The sequence below is a fragment of the Oncorhynchus clarkii genome, chromosome 13, assembly GCF_045791955.1.
Source record: "Oncorhynchus clarkii lewisi isolate Uvic-CL-2024 chromosome 13, UVic_Ocla_1.0, whole genome shotgun sequence".
In the NCBI taxonomy this organism is placed as follows: Eukaryota; Metazoa; Chordata; class Actinopteri; order Salmoniformes; family Salmonidae; genus Oncorhynchus; species Oncorhynchus clarkii.
Genome location: NC_092159.1, coordinates 26,759,017 through 26,779,342, shown reverse-complemented (window position 1 = coordinate 26,779,342; position 20,326 = coordinate 26,759,017). Strand labels below are relative to the sequence as shown.

Sequence of the window (20,326 nt, the reverse complement as noted above, 5' to 3'; positions counted from 1 at the left end):
CAAGTTGCATTAAGGAGAAGTATATCTTTGATTCCATGCATTGCACTTGTATTTTCATCAACATTTGTGATGAGTATTTCTGTAAAGTTATGTGGTTCTCTGCAAAATCGCCGGATGTTTTGGAAGCAAAACATTACTGAACATAACGCACCAATGTAAACTGAGATTTTTGGATATAAATAGGAACTTTATCAAACAAAACATACATGTATTGTGTAACATGAAGTCCTATGAGTGTCATCTGATGAAGATCATCAAAGGTTAGTGATTAATTTTATCTCTATTTCTGTTTTTTGTGACTCCTCTCTTTAGCTGGAAAAATGGCTGTGTTGTTTTTGTGACTAGGCACTGATCTAACAATCGCATGGTATGCTTTCGTTTTAAAGCCTTTTTGAAATCGGACACTGTGGTGGGATTAACAAGTTCATCTTTAAAATGGTGTATAATACTTGTATGTTTGAGGAATTTTAATTATGAGATTTGTTTGAATTTGGCGCCCTGCACTTTCACTGGCTGCTGTCAAAGCGATCCCGTTAACGGGATTTCAGTCGTAAGAAGTTAATGGATCTACCGTTTCTAACATAGGCCACTGTAATCGATGGGGGCTCAGGGCAGTATCATTCTGCTCATCTGATGAAGGTGCACATGACGGCATCAGGCGGAGAGTCCGGCGGCAACAGGCGGAGAGTCCGGCGGCAACAGGCGGAGAGTCCGGCCGCAACAGGCGGAGAGTCCGGCGGCAACAGGCGGAGAGTCAGGCGGCAACAGGCGGAGAGTCAGGCGGCAACAGGCGGAGAGTCAGGCGGCAACAGGCGGAGAGTCAGGCGGCAACAGGCGGAGAGTCAGGCGGCAACAGGCGGAGAGTCAGGCGGCAACAGGCGGAGAGTCAGGCGGCAACAGGCGGAGAGTCAGGCGGCAACAGGCGGAGAGTAAGGAACAAGGGTGAGGAACAAGATGGGAGTCACAATCCATGCCAGGCACACCTGTGAGCTCTGGAACGTCACCTCCGACAGGCAACATACCTGGTGGGTTCCTCAGGTCGTGGGTTCACCCTGACATGTCCATTCCTCTTCTGACAACAGAACTTGACCAACTGCTCACCAGGCACAGCAAGGGCTGTCCGGACCATTATGCTATTCCAAGAATGTGTAACTGAAGAGAGACAGATTACCAACAGGGATGGATCCCGAGGCAAATGTGGCTTACCAGTGAACCTCCGGGTGTTTATCATTAATACTGTGTCTTAGAAGTTTCTGTCCATGACTGACAGTTAATGATTACTTGTCAGACTGCACAGTAGCCTAATAAACAAATGTAGGTGGCTTCTATCTTCAAAAAGCTTTAAATGCTTTATTATCCAAATGTTTAAAGTGCGTGGGCGACCTCATGCAACTGCAAAATGTCGGAAAAGCATACAGTACTGTATTTCTTCATCAGCTTCTTTTTTTTCACCTTTATTTAACCAGGTAGGCTAGTTGAGAACATTTCTCATTTACAACTGCGACCTGGCCAAGATAAAGCAAAGTAGTGGGAAAAACAAACAACACAGTGTTACAAAATAAACAAACATAGGGTCAATTATACAATAGAAAAAAGTCTACATACAGTTTGCAAATGAGGTAGGATAAGGGAAATAAGGCAACAAAAAGACCATAGTGGTGAAATAATTACAATATAGCAATTAAACACTGGTGAGTGTTGGAGGCTATTTTGTAAATGACGTCGCCGAAGTCAAGAATCGGTAGGATAGTCAGTTTGGCAGCTTAAGTGAAGGATGCTTTGCTGTGAAATAGGAAGCTGACTCTAGATTTAATTTTGGATTGGAAATGCTTAATGTGAGGCTGGAAGGAGAGTTTACAGTATAACCACACACCTTGGTATTTGTAGATGTCCACATATTCTAAGTCAGAATTGTCCAGAGTAGTGATGCAACACGGGCGGGTGGGTGTCGGCAGTGATCGGTTGAAGAACATGCATTTAGTTTTACTTGCATTTAAGAGCAGTTGGAGGCCACGGAAGGAGAGTTGTATGGTGTGGAAGCTCGTCTGGAGGGGAGTTAAAACAGTGTCCAACGAAGGGCCAGAAGTATACAGAATGGTGTTGTCTGCGCAGAGGTGGGTCAGAGAATCCCCAGCAGCAAGAGCGACGTCATTGATGTACACAGAGAAAAGAGTCAACCTGAGAATTGAACCCTGTGGCACCCCCATACAGACTGCCAGAGGTCCGGACAACAGGCCTTCCGATTTTACACACTGAACTTCCGAGAAGTAGTTGGTGAACCAGGTGAGGCAGTCATTTGAGAAACCAAGGCTGTTGAGTCTGCCGATAAACCTTGGCCAGGTCGATGAATACAGCTGCACAGTATTGTCTCTTATCGATGGCAGTTATGATATCGTTTAGGACCTTGAGGTGGCTGAGGTGCACACATGACCAGCTTGGAAACCAGATTGCATAGCGGAGAAGGTACGGTGGGATTCGAAATGGTCGGTGATCTGTTTGTTAACTTGGCTTTCGAAGACTTTAGAAAGGCAGGGTAGGATAGATATAGGTCTGCAGCAGTTTGGGTCTAGAGTGTCTCCCCCTTTGAAGAGGGGGATGACCGTGGCAGCTTTCCAATCTTTGGGGATCTCAGACGATATGAAAGAGGTTGAACAGGCTAGTAATAGGGGTTGCAACAATTGCGGTGGATAATTTTAGAAAGAGAGTTTACAGATTGTCTAGCCCAGCTGATTTGTAGGGTTCCAGAATTTGTAGCTCTTTCAGAACATCAGCTGGATTTGGCTGACGAAGAAATGGGGGAGGCTTGGGAAGTTGCTGTGGGGGGTGCAGGGTTGTTGACCGGGGTAGGGGTAACCAGGTGGAAAGCATGGCCAGCCGTAGAAAAATGCTTATTGAAATTCTCAATTATCGTGGATTTATCGGTGGTGACAGTGTTTCCTAGCCTCAGTGCAGTGGGCAGCTGGGAGGAGGTTCTCTTATTCTAGATGGACTTTACAGTGTCCAAGAACTTTTGGGAGTTTGTGCTACAGGATGCAAATTTCTGCTTGAAAAAGCTAGCCTTTGTTTTCCTAACTGCCTGTGTATATAGGTTCCTAACTCCCCTGAAAAGTTGCATATCGCAGGGGCTATTCGATGCTAATGCAGCACGCCACAGGATGTTTTTGTGCTGGTCAAGGGCAGTCAGGTCTGGAGTGAACCAAGGGCTATATCTGTTCCTGGTTAAGTTTTTTGAATGGGGCATGCTTATTTAAGATGGTGAGGAAAGCACATTTAAAGAATAACCACGCATCCTCTAATGACGGAATGAAGACAATATCCTTCCAGGATACCCGGGCCAGGTCGATTAGAAAGGCCTGCTCTCTGAAATGTTTTAGGGAGCGTTTGACAGTGATGAGGGGTGGTCGCAGACCCATTACGGATGCAGGCAATGAGGCAGTGATCGTTGAGATCCTGGTTGAAGACAGCAGAGGTGTATTTGGAGGGCAGGTTGGTTAGGATGATATCTATGAGGGTGCCCATGTTTACAGATTTGGGGTTGTACTTGGTATGCTTTCGTTAATAAAATGATAAAAAATACTCTTTCAAAATGCAGATGTTAATTTCCTTATGGATCCATAAGAAATTACTATGGGAATAAATATCACTGAATGAAATAAATATTGGAACAAAGTAGGCTAATGAAGGCAAACAAATAGTTGCTTACTGGAAAATTCTCTTTCAAACACATACTGTCATGTTGACCAGCGCCATTATGGCTATTAGCAGAGCTATTAGCAGGACAATAGAATTGCCTAGGAGGAGGGTAGGGGGAGAATTCTATCGTCAAATGTATTTCTTAGCTTGGTTGGCTGTATTGCAATTTCAGTTTAATCCACCAGAAAATGCAGAACAAATAATATAACAAATATTGTGATTAAACAGAAATATCCTAATTGATAAAAAAAACATTTATCAATTTGAACCTTTAACATGGACGGGGGGAAAGGTATTATTATTATTATTAGTATTATGTATCACATTCGACCATGGTTGGGAGTACCATAGGGCGGCGCACAATTAGCCCAGCGTTTCTCTCCCTCTAAAAACAGAATTAATTGTTTTGGCCTTTACAAATATTATTTTGGCCTTTATTCAGATTACAATCGCTCACTTTCGTTTTTTGAAAATGAAATCTCCAAAATATCGCTATATACAATCAAGTTGATGGCACAGTCATATAGCCCCGGTCACCTACATAAGGTTGAGTGACTCACTCATTCATGGCTTTGGATCAAAATAAAAAAGCACCAACATTATTTATGATAGTCTTAATAAAATAAATGTTTTGATTATCCTGACCTGTACAGTATTATAATAGCCCATTATGGGCTATTAGCAGGACAATATATCTTTACTAACACCTCTATGTATTTTGATACTTTGTGCAAGGCAATTAATCAGCATTAAAAACTTTGTGTATGGGGCCTCCCGAGTGGTGCAGCGGTCTTACTAGCTTTATTTACAAATTAGTGAGAATGTCTCACCCCATGTTCAGGAATGGCATTTTTTTGGCTCACTCAATGAAAACTAAATCTCCAAAATATTGTTAATTTTAAACAAAGCTATTATTATTATTAATTCATTCATAATTATATAAAAGCCTCTTAGATATTATCACAGATCCGATTTGCCGTAAAGAAAAATGCCCCTTAGATAAATCATTCAGAATCCTCAAATGTAATTATTGGCGGAGGGTCACGTCAATAAAACAAATATTTTTAGATCTACAGTAGACCTACAGTATGCGAAATGAGTCTCACTAGTGTTGAGTTATGTGCTGTTAACCTGTTGAGTGCAGGGGGCAGTATTTTGATGTTTGGATGAAAAACGTAACCAAATTAAACTGCCTATTTCTCAGGCCCAGAATCTAGAATATGCATATAATTGTCAGATTAGGATAGAAAAAAACTCTAAAGTTTCCAAAACTGTCAAAATATTGTCTGAGTATAACAGAACTGATATTGCAGGCGAAAACCTGAGGAAAATACAACCCGGAAGTGCTGTTTTTCCTGAAAGCTCTGTTCCATTGCCTGCCATTGCTCCATTTAACCTCTTGAAACTAGGGGGCACTATTTTCATTTTTGGAAAAATAACGTTCCCAAAGTAAACGGGCTATTTTTCAGGACTAGATAATAGAATATGCATATAATTGACAACTTAGGATAGAAAACACTCCAAACTTCCAAAACTGTAAAAATATTCTCTGTGAGTATAACAGAACTGATATTGCAGGTGAAAGCCTGAGAAAAATCCAATCAGGAAGTGACTCTTATTTAGAAACCTCTGCGTTCCTATGCATCCCTATTGAGCAGTGAAAGGGATATCAACCAGATTCTTTTTCTATGGCTTCCCTAATGTGTCTAGTGTCACAAGACAGTTTCAGGCTTTTATTTTGAAAAATGAGAGTGAGCGACAACATTGCGTCAGTGGTCAGCTGGTGGCTCTCAGAGTGATATGTGCGTAATAGACAAATGCGGCCATTGTTTCTCTCGCCCCTACTAAGAAGCCAACTGCCCCGGTTGATATATTATCGAATAGATATTTGAAAACACCTTGAGGATTGATTATAAACAACGTTTTCCATGTTTCCGTCGATATTATGGATCTAATTTGGAATATTTTTCGGCGTTGTCGTGACCTCAATTTCCGGTCAATTTCTCAACCAAACGTGAAGAACAAATAGAGCTATTTTGGCTACAAAAATAAACTTTATGGAAAAAAGGAACATTTGCTATCTAACTGGGAGTCTCGTGAGGGAAAACATCCAAAGCTCATCAAAGGTAAACGATTTAATTTGATTGCTTTTCTGATTTTCATGACCAGGTTGCCTGCTGCTAGCTAGGCATAATGCTATGCTAGGCTATCGATAAACTTATGCAAATGCTTGTCTTGCTTTGACTGTAAAGCATAACTTCAAAATCTGAGATGATAGGGTGATCTGAGATGACAAAAGGCTAAGCTGTGTTTCAATATATTTCACTTGTGATTTCATGAATATAAATATTTTCTAGTAATATTTTTTGTCCGTTGCGTTATGCTAATTAGTGTCAGTTGATGACAATTCTCCCGGATCGGTAGTTCCAAGATGTTAAAAGTGATGTAGGTTTTATTTATTTTAAAAGCATATTGAAGTTAGAAGCAATAGGATTTGAAGCAATAACTATTTCAGCATTGTTTCATGCTGCTCTGAGACAAGCATGGGGACTGGTCTTGATAAATCAATGAGATTTTTTATTTTCACTGAATATCCGTTTGGGTATTGGTTACACTACAATTAGGGTGTGGAAATGTTATGCCCCATAGATATTAATTTAGACTATTCCAATCCTCTTATGCTCTTAGTACTGTAGCCTACTCCCGACCGTCATGTTGTACAGCGCCATAGTTTTCGTACCATCCTAACGGAAACCCTGAGGGTTTAATTATTTGATTTTCTTGCAGTAGAAACACCATAATATTAATCAATTAGTTAATAAGCTACATTTCTTAAAATCAATTCCATATACTATGTTTTTACAAAAAAGGTTTTAAATGATCTAGTAATGCCAATACTGAAGACTATCAAATACTTCTCAAAGATGCCCTCTGGTGATCAAACTAGCACTAACTTGCATTAATGGTAAAAATGGCTAACAAATAACGTGCCATAGAATTCTGCAGCAGCCCACAAGGTGTGCTGCATCCAGTATAACAACTTTTAAAGGAGGAACCACTGTAGACCAGCTAGGCCACGACAAAACCTTTGATATGGGGTGAACTACATTGAGGGATATTGAAGATTTCTTACATTGAGATACTCCACAGGCTTGGTGACGTTAAACTTGTCCATCGTGGAGATAATGATGGCGGGCGTGGTGAGAAAGAAGAGCAGGAGGAAAAGGATGCAGTTGATGATGAAGCAGCGAATCCACCAGGAAATCCCCCCCAATGATAAGTGCTCCCTGTCAGAGAAGTTGACATACACAGAGATCATTTGTAAACCATCCAGCATTTAAACAGGTCATCCCGCATGCACATTAAAGTGTTACCTTCATATCAGACTTAATACAATACCTTCTGGTAATGTAACATACATAAGAAAAATAGAACACTAGTTTTAAAAGATAATACAATCCAAAGATGTGTTGATATCAAATCTATCGGGCAAAATTCACACCTGTGTGCACACGCACATACTACTATTCTGTTTTACGGGCCCTGACCAATTGTGCTATTATATTTTCATTTTTTTCCTGATCTTAACTCTTGTACATAATGTTACCACCATAGTTCCTATGACTAAAAGAGCTTCTGGATATCAGAACAACGATCCTCGATATGGAGGAGGAGGAGTTCTACTTCAATGAGTCGGTGGCGAAGGACAGGCCCAAATCCCAGCCATTCGAAAAAAGGAAGAGGCGGCGTTATAGAGGCTGGCATGTGGGATACCTGACGAGACTATGTCGGCGAGTGGATAAACCACCTCTACCCTCTGTTCTATTGGCGCATGTGCAATCACTGGAGAATAAACTGGACGAGTTCTGTTCGAGACTATCAACATGATCGGAAGAAATCGAATATCCTATGAGTCATGCCTGAACAAGGACATGGAAACTATAAATCTAGCTGGTTTATCTATACATCGGTAGGACATAACAGCAGGGTTGGGTAAACTCAAGGGGGGGGGGGGGGGGGGGGGGGTCTCTTTGTTAACAGCTGATGCGCAATCTATAATATTAAGTAAGTTGAGGTTCTGCTCGCCTGAGTGAGAATACCTAATGATAAGCTGTACACCATAACATTTCTGTCATCTATATTTTTCGTAGCTGTCCATTTACTACCACAAACAGATACTGGCTGGAACTAAAACCACACTCAACGAGCTGTATGGGGACATTAGCAAACAAGAAAATACTCATCCAGAGGCGGCGCTTCTAGTGCCCGGTGATATTAATGCAGGAAAACTGAAATCAGTCTTACATAATTTCTACCAGCATTTCACCAGTGCAACTAGAGGCGAAAGAAAATTGTAGAGCATCTTTACTCCACACACAAAGATGCATAACAAAGCTCTCCCTCACCCTCCATTTGGAAAATCTGACCATAACTATCCTCCTGATTCCTGCTTACAATCAAAAACTTAAATCAAATCAAAGTGTCACGTGAGCCAAATACAACAGGTGTAAAACAGGTGTTTCACCTTACAGTGAAATTGCCTACTTAAAAATTGCACTGTTGGTTAGGGCTTGTAAGTAAAAAAAAGAGGTATTAGGTAAACAATAGATAGGTAAAGAAATGTCTTAATTTCAATAAAATGACAATGAAAATAACAGTAGGGAGGCTAAATACAGGTGGTACCAGTACAGAGTCAATGTGTGGGGGCACCGGTTAGTCGGGCTAATTGAGGTAATATGCACATGTGGGCATAGTTAAAGTGACTATGCATAGATGATAAACAGAGAGTAGCAGCAGCGTAATAGGGGCTTGGCGGGTTGGGGGTGGCGGGACAATGCAAATAGTACGGGTAGCCATTTGATTATCTGTTCAGGAGGCTTATGGCTTAGAGGTAAAAGCTGTTGAGAAGCCTTTTGGTCCTTGACTTGGCACTCTGGTACCGCTTGCCATGAGGTAGCAGAGAGAACAGTCTAGGGTGGCTGGAGTATTTTTAAGGTCTTCCTCTTGACACCGCCTGGTGTAGAGGTCCTGGATGGCAGGCAGCTTTGCCCCAGTGACGTACTGGGCCATACGCACAACCCTCTGTAGTGTCTTGCTGCCGTAGGCCGAGCAGTTGCAGTACCAGGCAGAGATACAACCAGTCAGAATGCTCTCGATGTTTCAGCTGTAGAACCTTTTGAGGATCTGAGGACCAATGCCAAATCTTTTCAGTCTCCTGAGGGGCAATAGGTTTTGTCGTACCCTCTTCACGACTGTCTTGGTGTGCTTGGACCATTCTAGTTAGTTGGTGATGTGGACACAAGCTCTCAACAAGCTCCTCTACAGCCCAGTCGATGAGAATGGGGGCGTGCACGGTCCTCCTTTTCCTGTAGTCCACAATCATCTCCTTTGTCTTGATTACGTTGAGGGATAAGGTTGTTATTCTGGCACCACCCAGCCAGGTCTCTGACCTCCTCCCTATAGGGTGTCTGGTCGTTGTCGGCGATGAGGCTGTTGTGGTGATGAGGCTGGTACCACTGTTGTGTCGTCTGATGTTGGAGTCGTGCCTGGCCATGCAGTCGTGGGTGAACAGGAACAGTGGGTGAACTGCCTTGTTCATGGGCAGAATTACATATTTTTTACCTTGTCAGCTCGGGGATTCGATCTTGCAACCTTCCAGTTACTAGTCCAACGCTCTAACTACTAAGCTACCTGCCGCCAACATAGCCTAGTGTATGTACTGAGAAAACATACTTTGTAGCGCTACTGTCAATATTTGTCATAATATAGAGAAAATAAGATATCCACATGCCTATCTCAGGATATCTATTGAGTCAATATCCTGCCATACCATTTATTATCATAAATAATTCTGGAAAGAATCAAAAAATTATTTGTGCATGAAAGAAATATGGATTTCATATTTGTCAAATGATTGAGCAGGTGCTATAAAACTCAAAAAATGCATCAGAAATCGTGCTTTAGCATTGGATATGGACCTCCGCCAACAGAAGCATATGTGTAATCAATATATCTTAATATCTTGAATGTGCTGAGAAAACAGATATGCAATGTATGCAGTCAGTATTTGTCAACACGAAGACAGAAAATAGGATGTCACCAATCTCAGAATATTGAATGAGTCCATATCCGGCCATAGGAAATGTCCATGTGTGATTCGCGGTGTAGTCACAAAATCATATGTCTAAAAGCCACATCTGGATTCAGACTTTTTCAGGATATGGTGCATATCCACAAAACTAGAAACATGCATTGGAAATTGTCTTTATTCTCTAGAATATTAGAAAGTGTCACGTAAAGAGATCCCCTGATATGGACAGTTTACGCCCAGTGCATTGGCTATGGAAGAGCGTGATCACACAGTCATCCAGAACAGCTGGTTCTCCCATGCATCGTTCAGTGTTGCATGACTCGAAGTGAGCATAGAAGGCATTTCACTAGACTGGTAGGCTTGCGTCAATGGGCAGCTCGTGGCTTGGTTTCCCTTTGTAATCCTTGATAGTATGCAAGACCAACCACATCTGATGAGCATGGGAGCGGTTGTTGTAGGATTCGATCTTATTCCTGTATTGACAGAGTTTGATTGTTCTTCGGAAGGGTGTAGCAAGATACCTTACAAAAGTCCGGATTAGTGTTCTGCTCCTTGAAAGCGGCAGCTCTAGCCTTTAGCTCAGTGTGGATGTTGGCTGTAATCCATGGCTTCTGATTGGGATATGTACATATGATCACTCTGAGAACCAGAGGAGGCTGGTGGAAGGAGTTAAAGGAGGACAGGCTCCTTGTAATGGCTGGCATGGAATAAATGGAACGGTTTCAAACCTATGTAAAGCACGTGTTTGACGCCGTTCCAATTCATTAATTCCAGCCATTAGAATGAGCCTTCCCTCCGATTGCTCCTTCCACCAGCCTCCACTGGTGAGCATGTCATCGTAAATAAACTTATTCAATGAAGCCGATGACTGTGATAAATTCTTGAATGCCATCGGATGAATCCCGGCACCTATTCCAGTGTGTGCTAGTGAAACAGTCCTGTAGCTTAGCATCCGCTTCATCCGACCACTTCTGTATTGAGTCGGTGTCCACATCACTAAGGACCTATCATGGTCCAAACACAACAACACAGTCGTGAAGAGGGCACGACAATGCCTCTTCCCTCTCAGGAGGCTGAAAAGATTTGTCATGGGCCCTCGGATCCTCAAAAAGTTATACAGATGCACCATTGAGAGCATCTTGACTGGTTCTCTGTCATCTAGGACTCCTATACCTGGCGGTGTCAGAGGAACACCCTAAAAAGTGTCACAGACTCCAGCCACCTTAGTCATAGACTGTTCTCTCTGCTACCGCATGGCAAGTTGAACCAGAGCGCCAAGTCTGGGACCAAAAGGCTCATGAACAGATTCTACCCCCAAGCCATAAGACTGCTTAAGAGTTAATCAAATGGCTACTCTGAGTATTTTCATTGACCCTCTTTTTTCTTTGCACTCTCTTACACTGGCTGTGGACCCCAGGAACAGTACTGTCTACGCACACTTACTGGACTCATCGACACATACTACACTAAAATTCCAATACACGCATGCATATTGATGCCACACACACACACACACACACACACACACACTCTCTTCACATACGCTGCTGTTACACTGTTTATCTATCCTGATTGCCAAGTAACTTTTAACCCTACCTATATGTACAGTCGTGGCCAAACGTTGAGAATGACACAAATATTAATTTCCACAAAGTTTGCTGCTTCAGTGTCTTTAGATATTTATGTCAGATGTTTCTATGGAATACTGAAGTATAATTACAAGCATTTCATAAGTGTCAAAGGCTTTTATTGACAATTACATGAAGTTGATGCAAAGAGTCAATATTTGCAGTGTTGACCCTTATTTTTCAAGACCTCTGCAATCCACCCTGGCATGCTGTCAATTACAGTTTTTCCTCAATCGCTAAAACACTAAAACCCATTGGCTGATCAAAGTTCTCAGTTGCCTGGACTAATTTAGCTAATTATGCAGTCTTGTCAATACCTTAAACCATTTCACATGGTAAAAACACAATTTGTAGATCTCACTTAGACTTTCAGCAAAACTCTAAACACATTCTCAAAACACATTCTGTACTCTAATGCACATGTCATCCATACTGGTAAACACAAGTGGCAACAATGAAATACAAATAGAGAACACATGTCTACCCCTTCCTTTTTCGAACATTCTGTTAAAAATCGCGCAACTTTTCAGCGTCCTGCTACTCATGCCAGGAATATAGTATATGCATATGATTAGTATGTGTGGATAGAAAACACTCTGAAGTTTCTAAAACTGGTTAAATCACGGCTGTGACTATAACAGATCGTGTGTTTCATTGAAAAACGCAAGAAAAACTGCTCTCTGAAAGCTAAAAATAATTTCCATAAGTCACTTTCATGGGTTGTTAAAAGAGCACAACATTAATTATGGATCTGCATGCAATTCATACAGATTCCACACGATGTCGCCATTGTCGTCATTTTCAATGGACTTTTTTGTTGGAAAATCCAACTAACAGGATTCCGTTTCTTCCGGTCTCTACCAGGATGGTTTGAATGTGCACATTGGCAGCCATTGATTTGCAGACGAGGAGCTATTGAATATACATCGCCCTGTAATCATTTTGCTAGATTATAAACGTTTACTAATACCTAAAGTTGGATTACAAAAGTATTTCGAAGTGTTTTGTGAAAGTTTATCGTCAACTTTTTTAATTTTAAAAAATTACGCAGCGTTTAAAAACAATGTTTTTTTCTGAATGACACAGCTTCCATAGAAAGCTATTTTGGGTATATATGGACCGATTTAAACGAAAAAAAGACCCAATAGTGATGTTTATGGGGCATATAGGAGTGCCAAGAAAGAAGCTCGTCAAAGGTAATGAATGTTTTATATTTTATTTCTGCGTTTTGTGTAGCGCCGGATAAGCAAAGTCTTTGTTTACGTCGCATTCAGGCATTTTGAGGTGTTGCATGCTATCAGATAATAGCTTCTCATGCTTTCGCCGAAAAGCATTTTAAAAATCTGACTTGTTGGCTAGGTTCACAACGAGTGTAGCTTTAATTCAATACCCTGTATGTGAACTTTGATTAAGGTTTGAGTTTTAACGAGTACATTTAGCATTTAGCGTAGCGCATTTGCATTTCCAGGTGCCTAGTTGAGACATCTGCGTCTCAAGTATGATCAAGAAGTTAAACACAACCACTCAAAATTGACTTAACCTGTTTCAAATGATGGGACACAACCAATATAAGCCAGTTCAGAGAGCAAACAGGTTGTTGAAGGTGGGGAGGAGAAAGTCTGAGAATGGATAGAAGAAACAATATGAGAGGACGAGTGCGTATGCGAGGTGGGCGACGAGGAGGAAGAAGAGAGCAAGAAAGAGGAAGACGAAGAGGAAGACAAAAAGTGGAAATATCTGATGAAATTCGAGCAAGTTATAGACCATGTTCTTGTCCATGGACTGACAATGAGGGAAGCAGGACAACCCAATTTGTGCCGATTTTCTGTGTCCACCATAGTAAGGATATTCAGAGAAGAGAACAGGTACAGTATACTACTGTATTTTTGTAATTACAAATTTACTTTACTACACTATATGCAGCTGTTTCAATAGACATTTGTAAAGTTCATCACTGTATGTATTGTACTTCATGAATATGTTTTGTAACTGCACACCTACTTTTTTAGAATTGCAAGGCTGCCACATGCAGGTAGAAGGACAGCTATATTCACTAGGGAGCAAGAGGCCGTTATAGTTGGCATGGTCCTTCAAGATAATGCAATACGACTCAGAGAAATCCAGGAACGAGTGATACAAGACAATACACACTTCCAGGGAATCGACAGTGTGAGCATTTCCACAATTGACCGTGTCCTCCATCGTAACAGGATGCGAATGAAACAAGTATACAGAGTACCTTTTGAGCGCAACTCACCAAGGGTGAAAGAACTGCGAGCTCAGTATGTGCAAGTAAGTGTACATTCAGAAACATTTACTGTAATCCAGTTTGTCTACAGTACTAACACAAACTATGTGAATGACATTACTCTTCAGTTCATACAATGTATGTGAATCAGAAGCCTAATTGTACTCTACAGTATAGCACTGTCTCTGTACGACTTACAAAATCCTACATACAGTATACTGTATTTCTGCACAGACAATATTTGACTTGGAATCCTTGGACCGACCCCATGAGTTCATATTTGTCGATGAAGCAGGCTTCAATCTAACAAAGAGGAGAAGGAGAGGCCGAAACATGATTGGACAGCGGGCCATTGTTGAAGTCCCTGGTCAACGAGGTGGCAATGTCACAATCTGTGCTGCTATCAGCAACCATGGTGTTCTACATCACCATGTTACACTAGGGCCATATAACACCCAGCACCTTCTAAGATTTATTGCCAATCTAAGAGATATTTTATTTGAGCAGCAGGTTCAAGAGCAGCAGGGTTAAGAGCTAAATGAGAATCCCATTCCCACCTATGTGATAGTGTGGGACAATGTCAGTTTCCACCGAGCTGCTCAGGTAAGCGAATGGTTTAACATCAATGGGCAGTTTATGAACTTGTACCTCCCTCCATATTCGCCTTTCCTGAATCCGATTGAGGAGTTTTTCTCCTCTTGGAGATGGAAAGTGTATGATAGACAACCCTAGACCAGAGTAAATCGGCTGCAAGCCATGGATTTAGCCTGTGGTGATATAGGTGAGGAATCATGTCAGGGCTGGATAAGGCACACAAGAGGCTTCTTCCCCCGTTGCCTCAAGAGGGACAATATCGCTTGTGATGTCGACAAAGTGCTCTGGCCTGACCCAGCCCAAAGACAAGAAGAAGCACATTGATCACATGTTTACTCCTTTGATTTTTGTCCCTTTTAGTATTGTATACTGTAGTACAGTGCATTGTAGGCTGTATACTGTACAATGGACAAATTGTATGGCCCTGAACATTGTGCTTTCCATTTATTAACATTACTGACTGCTCAAAAGATTGACTGGTTGCAGGTTCATATCAACAAAGAACAAGAATTACAGTATCACAGAGACAAAAGACAAGTTTGTGAGATGCAGGGTACAGTACTGTAAAAATAGGGGTACAAGGAGGAGGAAGAACAAAAAACAAAATTGCAAAGAGCAAAGCAGAGTAATAATTTCTGATCAATTTTGATGTTTTCGTTCATCAAAAGACAATGAAAATATGAATATTTTTTTAGATTAAAAATGTAATTCTCCCTGAGAATTGTATGTTTTGAATAATGTGTTTTCTATTTTTCGGTGTATTGTTTACTGACTGCTTGAGAGTGTATATCACTTTGTTTATGATTTGAGAGCAGTGTTCGATTTTGAACACAGGTAAAACTGTTTTGAGGCGAATGTTTCATTTTGCAAGAGTCAGAGGTTATGTAACTAGTGCTTGAAGATGAGGTTTTGTGTTGAATGTTTTCAGGAAATGGTGCAAGGTTTCAGAAATTGTGTTTTAGCAATTGAGAAAAACGAACTTCTGGGCCACATCCTGACTGACGGCAGCCCATTCTTGCATAGTCAATGCTTGGAGTTTGTCAGAATTTGTGGGGTTTTGTTTGTCCACCCACCTCTTGAGGATTGACCACAAGTTCTCAATGGGATTAAGGTCTGGGGAGTTTCCTGGCCATGGACCCAAAATATCGATATCGAGCCACTTATTTATCACGTTTGCCTTATGGCAAGGTGCTCCATCATGCTGGAAAAGGCATTGTTCATCACCAAACTGTTCCTGGATGGTTGGGAGAAGTTGCTCTCGGAGGATGTGTTGGTACCATTCTATATTCATGGCTGTTTTCTTAGGCAAAAGTGTGAGTGAGTGAATGGATTCTGAGACATGAATGGTCTCAGAATGCTTTACTGGACTGAGGGTAGTGCTCACCTTGTCTTCTCCGGACAAGCTTTTTTCCGGATGCCCCAAACAATCGGAAAGAGGATTCAGAGAAATTGACTTTACCCCAGTCCTCAGCAGTCCAATCTCTGTACCTGTTGCAGAATATCAATCTGTCCCTGATGTTTTTCCTGGAGAGAAGTGGCTTCTTCGCTGCCCTTTTTGACACCAGGCCATCCTCCAAAAGTCTTCGCTTCACTATGCGTGCAGATGCACTCACACCTGTCTGCTGCAATTCCTGAGCAAGCTCTGTACTGGTGGTGCCCCAATCTCGCAGCTGAATCAACTTTAGGAGACGGTCTTGGCGCTTGCTGGACTTTCTTGGGCGCCCGGAAGCCTTCTTCACAACAATTGAACCACTCTCCTTGAAGTTCTTGATGAAGTGGTTGATTTAGGTGCAATCTTACTGGCAGCAATATCTTTGCCTGTTAAGCCCTTTTTGTGCAAAGCAATGATGACGGCACGTGTTTCCTTGCAGGTAACCATGGTTGACAGAGGAAGAACAATGATTCCAAGCACCACCCTCCGTTTGAAGCTTCCAGTCTGTTATTCAAACTCAATCAGCATGACAGCGTGATCTCCAGCCTTGTCCTCGTCAACACTCATACCTGTGTTAACGAGAGAATCACTGACATGATGTCAGCTGGTCCTTTTGTGGCAGGGCTGAAATGCAGTGGAAATGTTTTTGGGGGGTTCAGTTCATTTGCATGGCAAAGAGGGACTTTGCAATTCATCTGATCACTCTTTATAACATTCTGGAGTATGTGCAAATTGTCATCATACAAACTGAGGCAACAGACTGAAAATTAATATTTGTGTCATTCTCTCAACTTTTGGCCACAACTGTACATATTACCTCAACTACCTCGTAGCCCCTAAAACATTGACTTGGTAACGGTACTTCTTTTATATAACATTGTTCTTGTTATTTTATTGTGTTACTATTTCCTTTTTTTATTTAGCAAATTTGTCTTACTTTTTAACTCTGCAGTGTTGGAAAAGAGCTCGTAAGTAAGCATGTAGCGGTAAAGTCTACACCTGTTGTATTCGGCGCATGTGACAAAACATTTTATTTGATGTGGAGCCAGCTAAGCATGGGCGGAGACTGAGTGGGTTATTAAGTTATTGGCAAGCATTCAGTAAACCGCAAAGTTCCAAAGTCACGGTTTCAGGAAAAGAGCTGACTGGAGGTCAAGGGGGTCTGAGGATCACTAATGAGTTTTGGACAAATACCTATCATCACACCATCCCCTCCTTCCATAGCCACATTTTGTCCTTGACTGCAAAAGGTGTGGAGTGTAGTCGTTCTACAGAAAGGATTACTCAGCACTTCTAATCACGGACAAACTGAAATGGCACATCACAGACAAACTGAAATGGTCCACCCACAGAGAGTGTGGTGAAGAAGGAGTCAGGGGGCTGAAGAAATGTAGCTTGTCACCTAAAACCATCACAAACTTTTACAGATGCATAATTGAGAGCATCCTGTATGACCTCCTGGTATGGCAACTGCACCGCCCACAACCGCAAGGCTCTCCAGAGGGTGGTGCGGTCTGCACAACGTATCACCGGGGACAAACTACCTGCCCTCCAGGACACCTACACCACCCGATGTCACAGGAAGACCAAAATGATCATCAAGGACAACAACCACTCGAGCCACTGCCTGTTCACCCCGCTACCATCCAGGCGGTCAGGTCAGAATAGGTGCATCAAAGCTGGTACTGAGAGAATGAAAAACAGCTTCTAGCTCAAGGCCATCAGACTGTTAAACAGCCATCACTAACACAGAGAGGCTGCTGCCTACATACATACTTGAAATCATTGGCCACTTTAATAAATGGATCACTAGTCACTTTAGTAATGCCACTTTAATGTCCACATATCTTGCATTACTCATCTCATATGTATATACTGTATTTTATACCCTCTATTGTGCTTTGCCTATGCCGCTCTGTCATTGCTCATCCATATATTTATATGTATATATTCTTATTCCATTCCTTTACTTAGATTTGTGTGTATTAGGTAGTTGTTGTGGAATTGTTAGATTACATGTCAGACATTGCTGCACTGTCGGAACTAGAAGCACAAGCAGTTCGCTACACTCGCAATAACATCTGCTAACCATGTGTACGTGTCCAATAAAAATTGATTTGATGAGAAGAGTCCCTTTTAGCCTTTCTTGATGCCCTCCTTTGTTCTACCTCAACATCATAGTTTGTGCTAGCCCCATAGAAATAGAATGAGTATTATATTCTAAATTCTATGGCTGGCCCACCCTGTGCAGGACACTGTCTCTTACCAGCGCACGTTCTGAGGGTCAGGAGCATAGCTCACACTCCAGTTGTAGACGTGGAGACTTTCACTGAACTGGGATGACTTGGGCTCTTGGCGAAAAGTGCAGCCATGGCATTGGCAGGCATTGAAGTCCTTGAGGATTCTGTGATAAGCGGTAAATGGCAGGGAAATTGAGTAGGCTAAACAAGCTTTTATTAACATATGGCATTTGGTGACAGCACTGATCTACTGAGGCGGTTTGAAAGACCACCCTGGTCAGACGTAGCACGAATATCAAATTATGTGAAGATCGACTCACATTGCGGTCATGGCCTCATTCTGGAAAGTGACGAACGCCATGCCAAGAGGTTTGGTGTTGACCTTCGCTTTCTCCTTTCTGTAGTCCTCCTTCAGTTTGGCCTCCCGCTTAGTATAGAAGCTCACCGCCTCTTCCTGAAATATGACAGATTATAATTTACATAAAATTGCACAGTAGTCCAATTTTCATTGCCTAAAGGTACAGCCTAATACATTTGGTGGTTTTCTGGGTGTCTAACCTGCTCACAGCCTTTGATGACACAGCAGCAGAGGTGCCCACAGGGTTTGGGGTTGACCATGGTGGGCATGTGCTCTTTGGCCATGAGATCAGTGAAGAACTTTAAACTGCGCTCTGTCTTCTTCCTGTGAGGCAACACACGCACACAAAAATCATATTGTAAGCTCTACACATGGTGCACACAACACACAATTCTGCACACATGCATGGTGACATCCATTACGACCACACAATCTAATCAGAGCAGTATATACATTCGCGAACATGCATATACACGCTCACATATATAGCACCAGTCAGAAGTTAGGACAGACCTACTCATTCCAGGGATTTTGTTCATTTGGACTATTTTCTACATTGTACAATAATAGTGAAGACATCAAAACTATTAAACAACACATATGGAATCATGTGGTAACCAAACTTTTGACTGGTACAACAGACAAAGTAAGGCTCAAGACTTCGGCTGGGTGCATTCCGACACCTAACTTTGGCAATCAATTCCAGTAGCATGGAGGATTTCTCCAGCCACTGGAGATCAATAGTGTTTAGCACCAGTGGGAGAGTAGGAGGAGATCAAGATGGCCACTGCTGAGTCATCAAGGGCTACTTCAGTCATCAGAACTCACTGACCTAAAAAATAAGGCCTCTCTCCTCCGATATCTTTTAGGTCACACAGATAACATGTCTTTGCAACAGTGTCCATAACTTTGACTAACTGTGTTTAAAGTGTTTTGTCTACAGGTTATTTTCTAAGTGTAATGAATTACAGTTACCTATCCAACATTATAATCAGTAAAGTAACTTTTGGATTACCCAAACTCTATAAAGTAATCTAAGTTTAGGCATTACCTCCGAATGGTTAAGGTTTGTAATAGGCTTAGAACAAAAATATAAAAAAACAACTTTCTATCAGTGGATTCAAACATGCAACCTTTGGAACCAGAGGCAGACGCCCATCCACCATCTCCATTCATAACACCCTAGCAAAACCAAAGCCTACTTGATGGTAACAGAGCTCACTGTTGCCCCTAGTTGCTGGTTCCGACATCCTCAGACATGGATGGATGAATGTTGAATCCTGACTTGTATCCCGGGTGAACTACCTGTTCAAGATATAGGATTTTCAAGAAGCAAAGTGTAACTTGCCACATCACTGTATTAACTAAACTAAATGAAAAAAATACCCAAATATAGTTTGTGTGGATTATTCCTTGAAGAGGCATTAGAAGACAAAAATAAACCAAACACATTTGGTGTGTCGTCATAGTGGTCTCGGATTTGTGGTCAGACTCGCTCACCTGGAACAAACTTTTTCCAATGCTGAATTGAAATGTCATTGAGAAAACAAAGGAGTTAATGTATTTTTTCTCAATCATCGTTTCTGCATTTAAATGCAATCCAAGAAGTAAACATGTAACAGTTACTTTCTAAATGTAATCTGTTAGTTACCTATCCAAAATTCTAATCAGTAAATGGTATTTATGGATTACCCAAACTCAGTAAAGTAATCTAAGTTTAGGCATTAAATCCACATTCTTAAGGTTAGGCATTAACCAGTGATGGAAAAAGTACCCAATTGTCATACTTGAGTCATTTTCTGTTAAGGTATCTTTACTAAAAAGTCACACAGTAAAATACTACTTGAGTAAAAGTCGAAAAGTATTTGATTTTAAATATACTTAAATATCACAAGTAAAAGTATAAATAATTTCAAAATCCTCATATTAGGCAAACCAGAAGGCGTGATTTTCTTCGTTATTTACGGATAGGCCTGGGGCACACCTTCAGACTTAATTTACAAATAAAGCATTTGTATTTAGTGAGTCTGCCAGATCAGAGG

The 20,326-nt window shown here is 41.5% G+C and overlaps 1 protein-coding gene across 1 annotated transcript in view; it reads right to left on the bottom strand.

Moving 5' to 3' along the window:
- Positions 1–20,326, bottom strand: part of LOC139423871 (CSC1-like protein 2) — an 83,696-nt gene that overhangs the window by 29,957 nt on the left and 33,413 nt on the right. Inside the window, exons 11-14 of the mRNA XM_071175513.1 lie at positions 18,485–18,608; positions 18,247–18,380; positions 17,953–18,090; positions 6,827–6,980 (exon numbers count right to left, since the gene is read on the bottom strand). Of these exons, the coding sequence (XP_071031614.1) occupies positions 6,827–6,980; positions 17,953–18,090; positions 18,247–18,380; positions 18,485–18,608 (550 nt within the window). The remainder of the gene's footprint in view (positions 1–6,826; positions 6,981–17,952; positions 18,091–18,246; positions 18,381–18,484; positions 18,609–20,326) is intronic.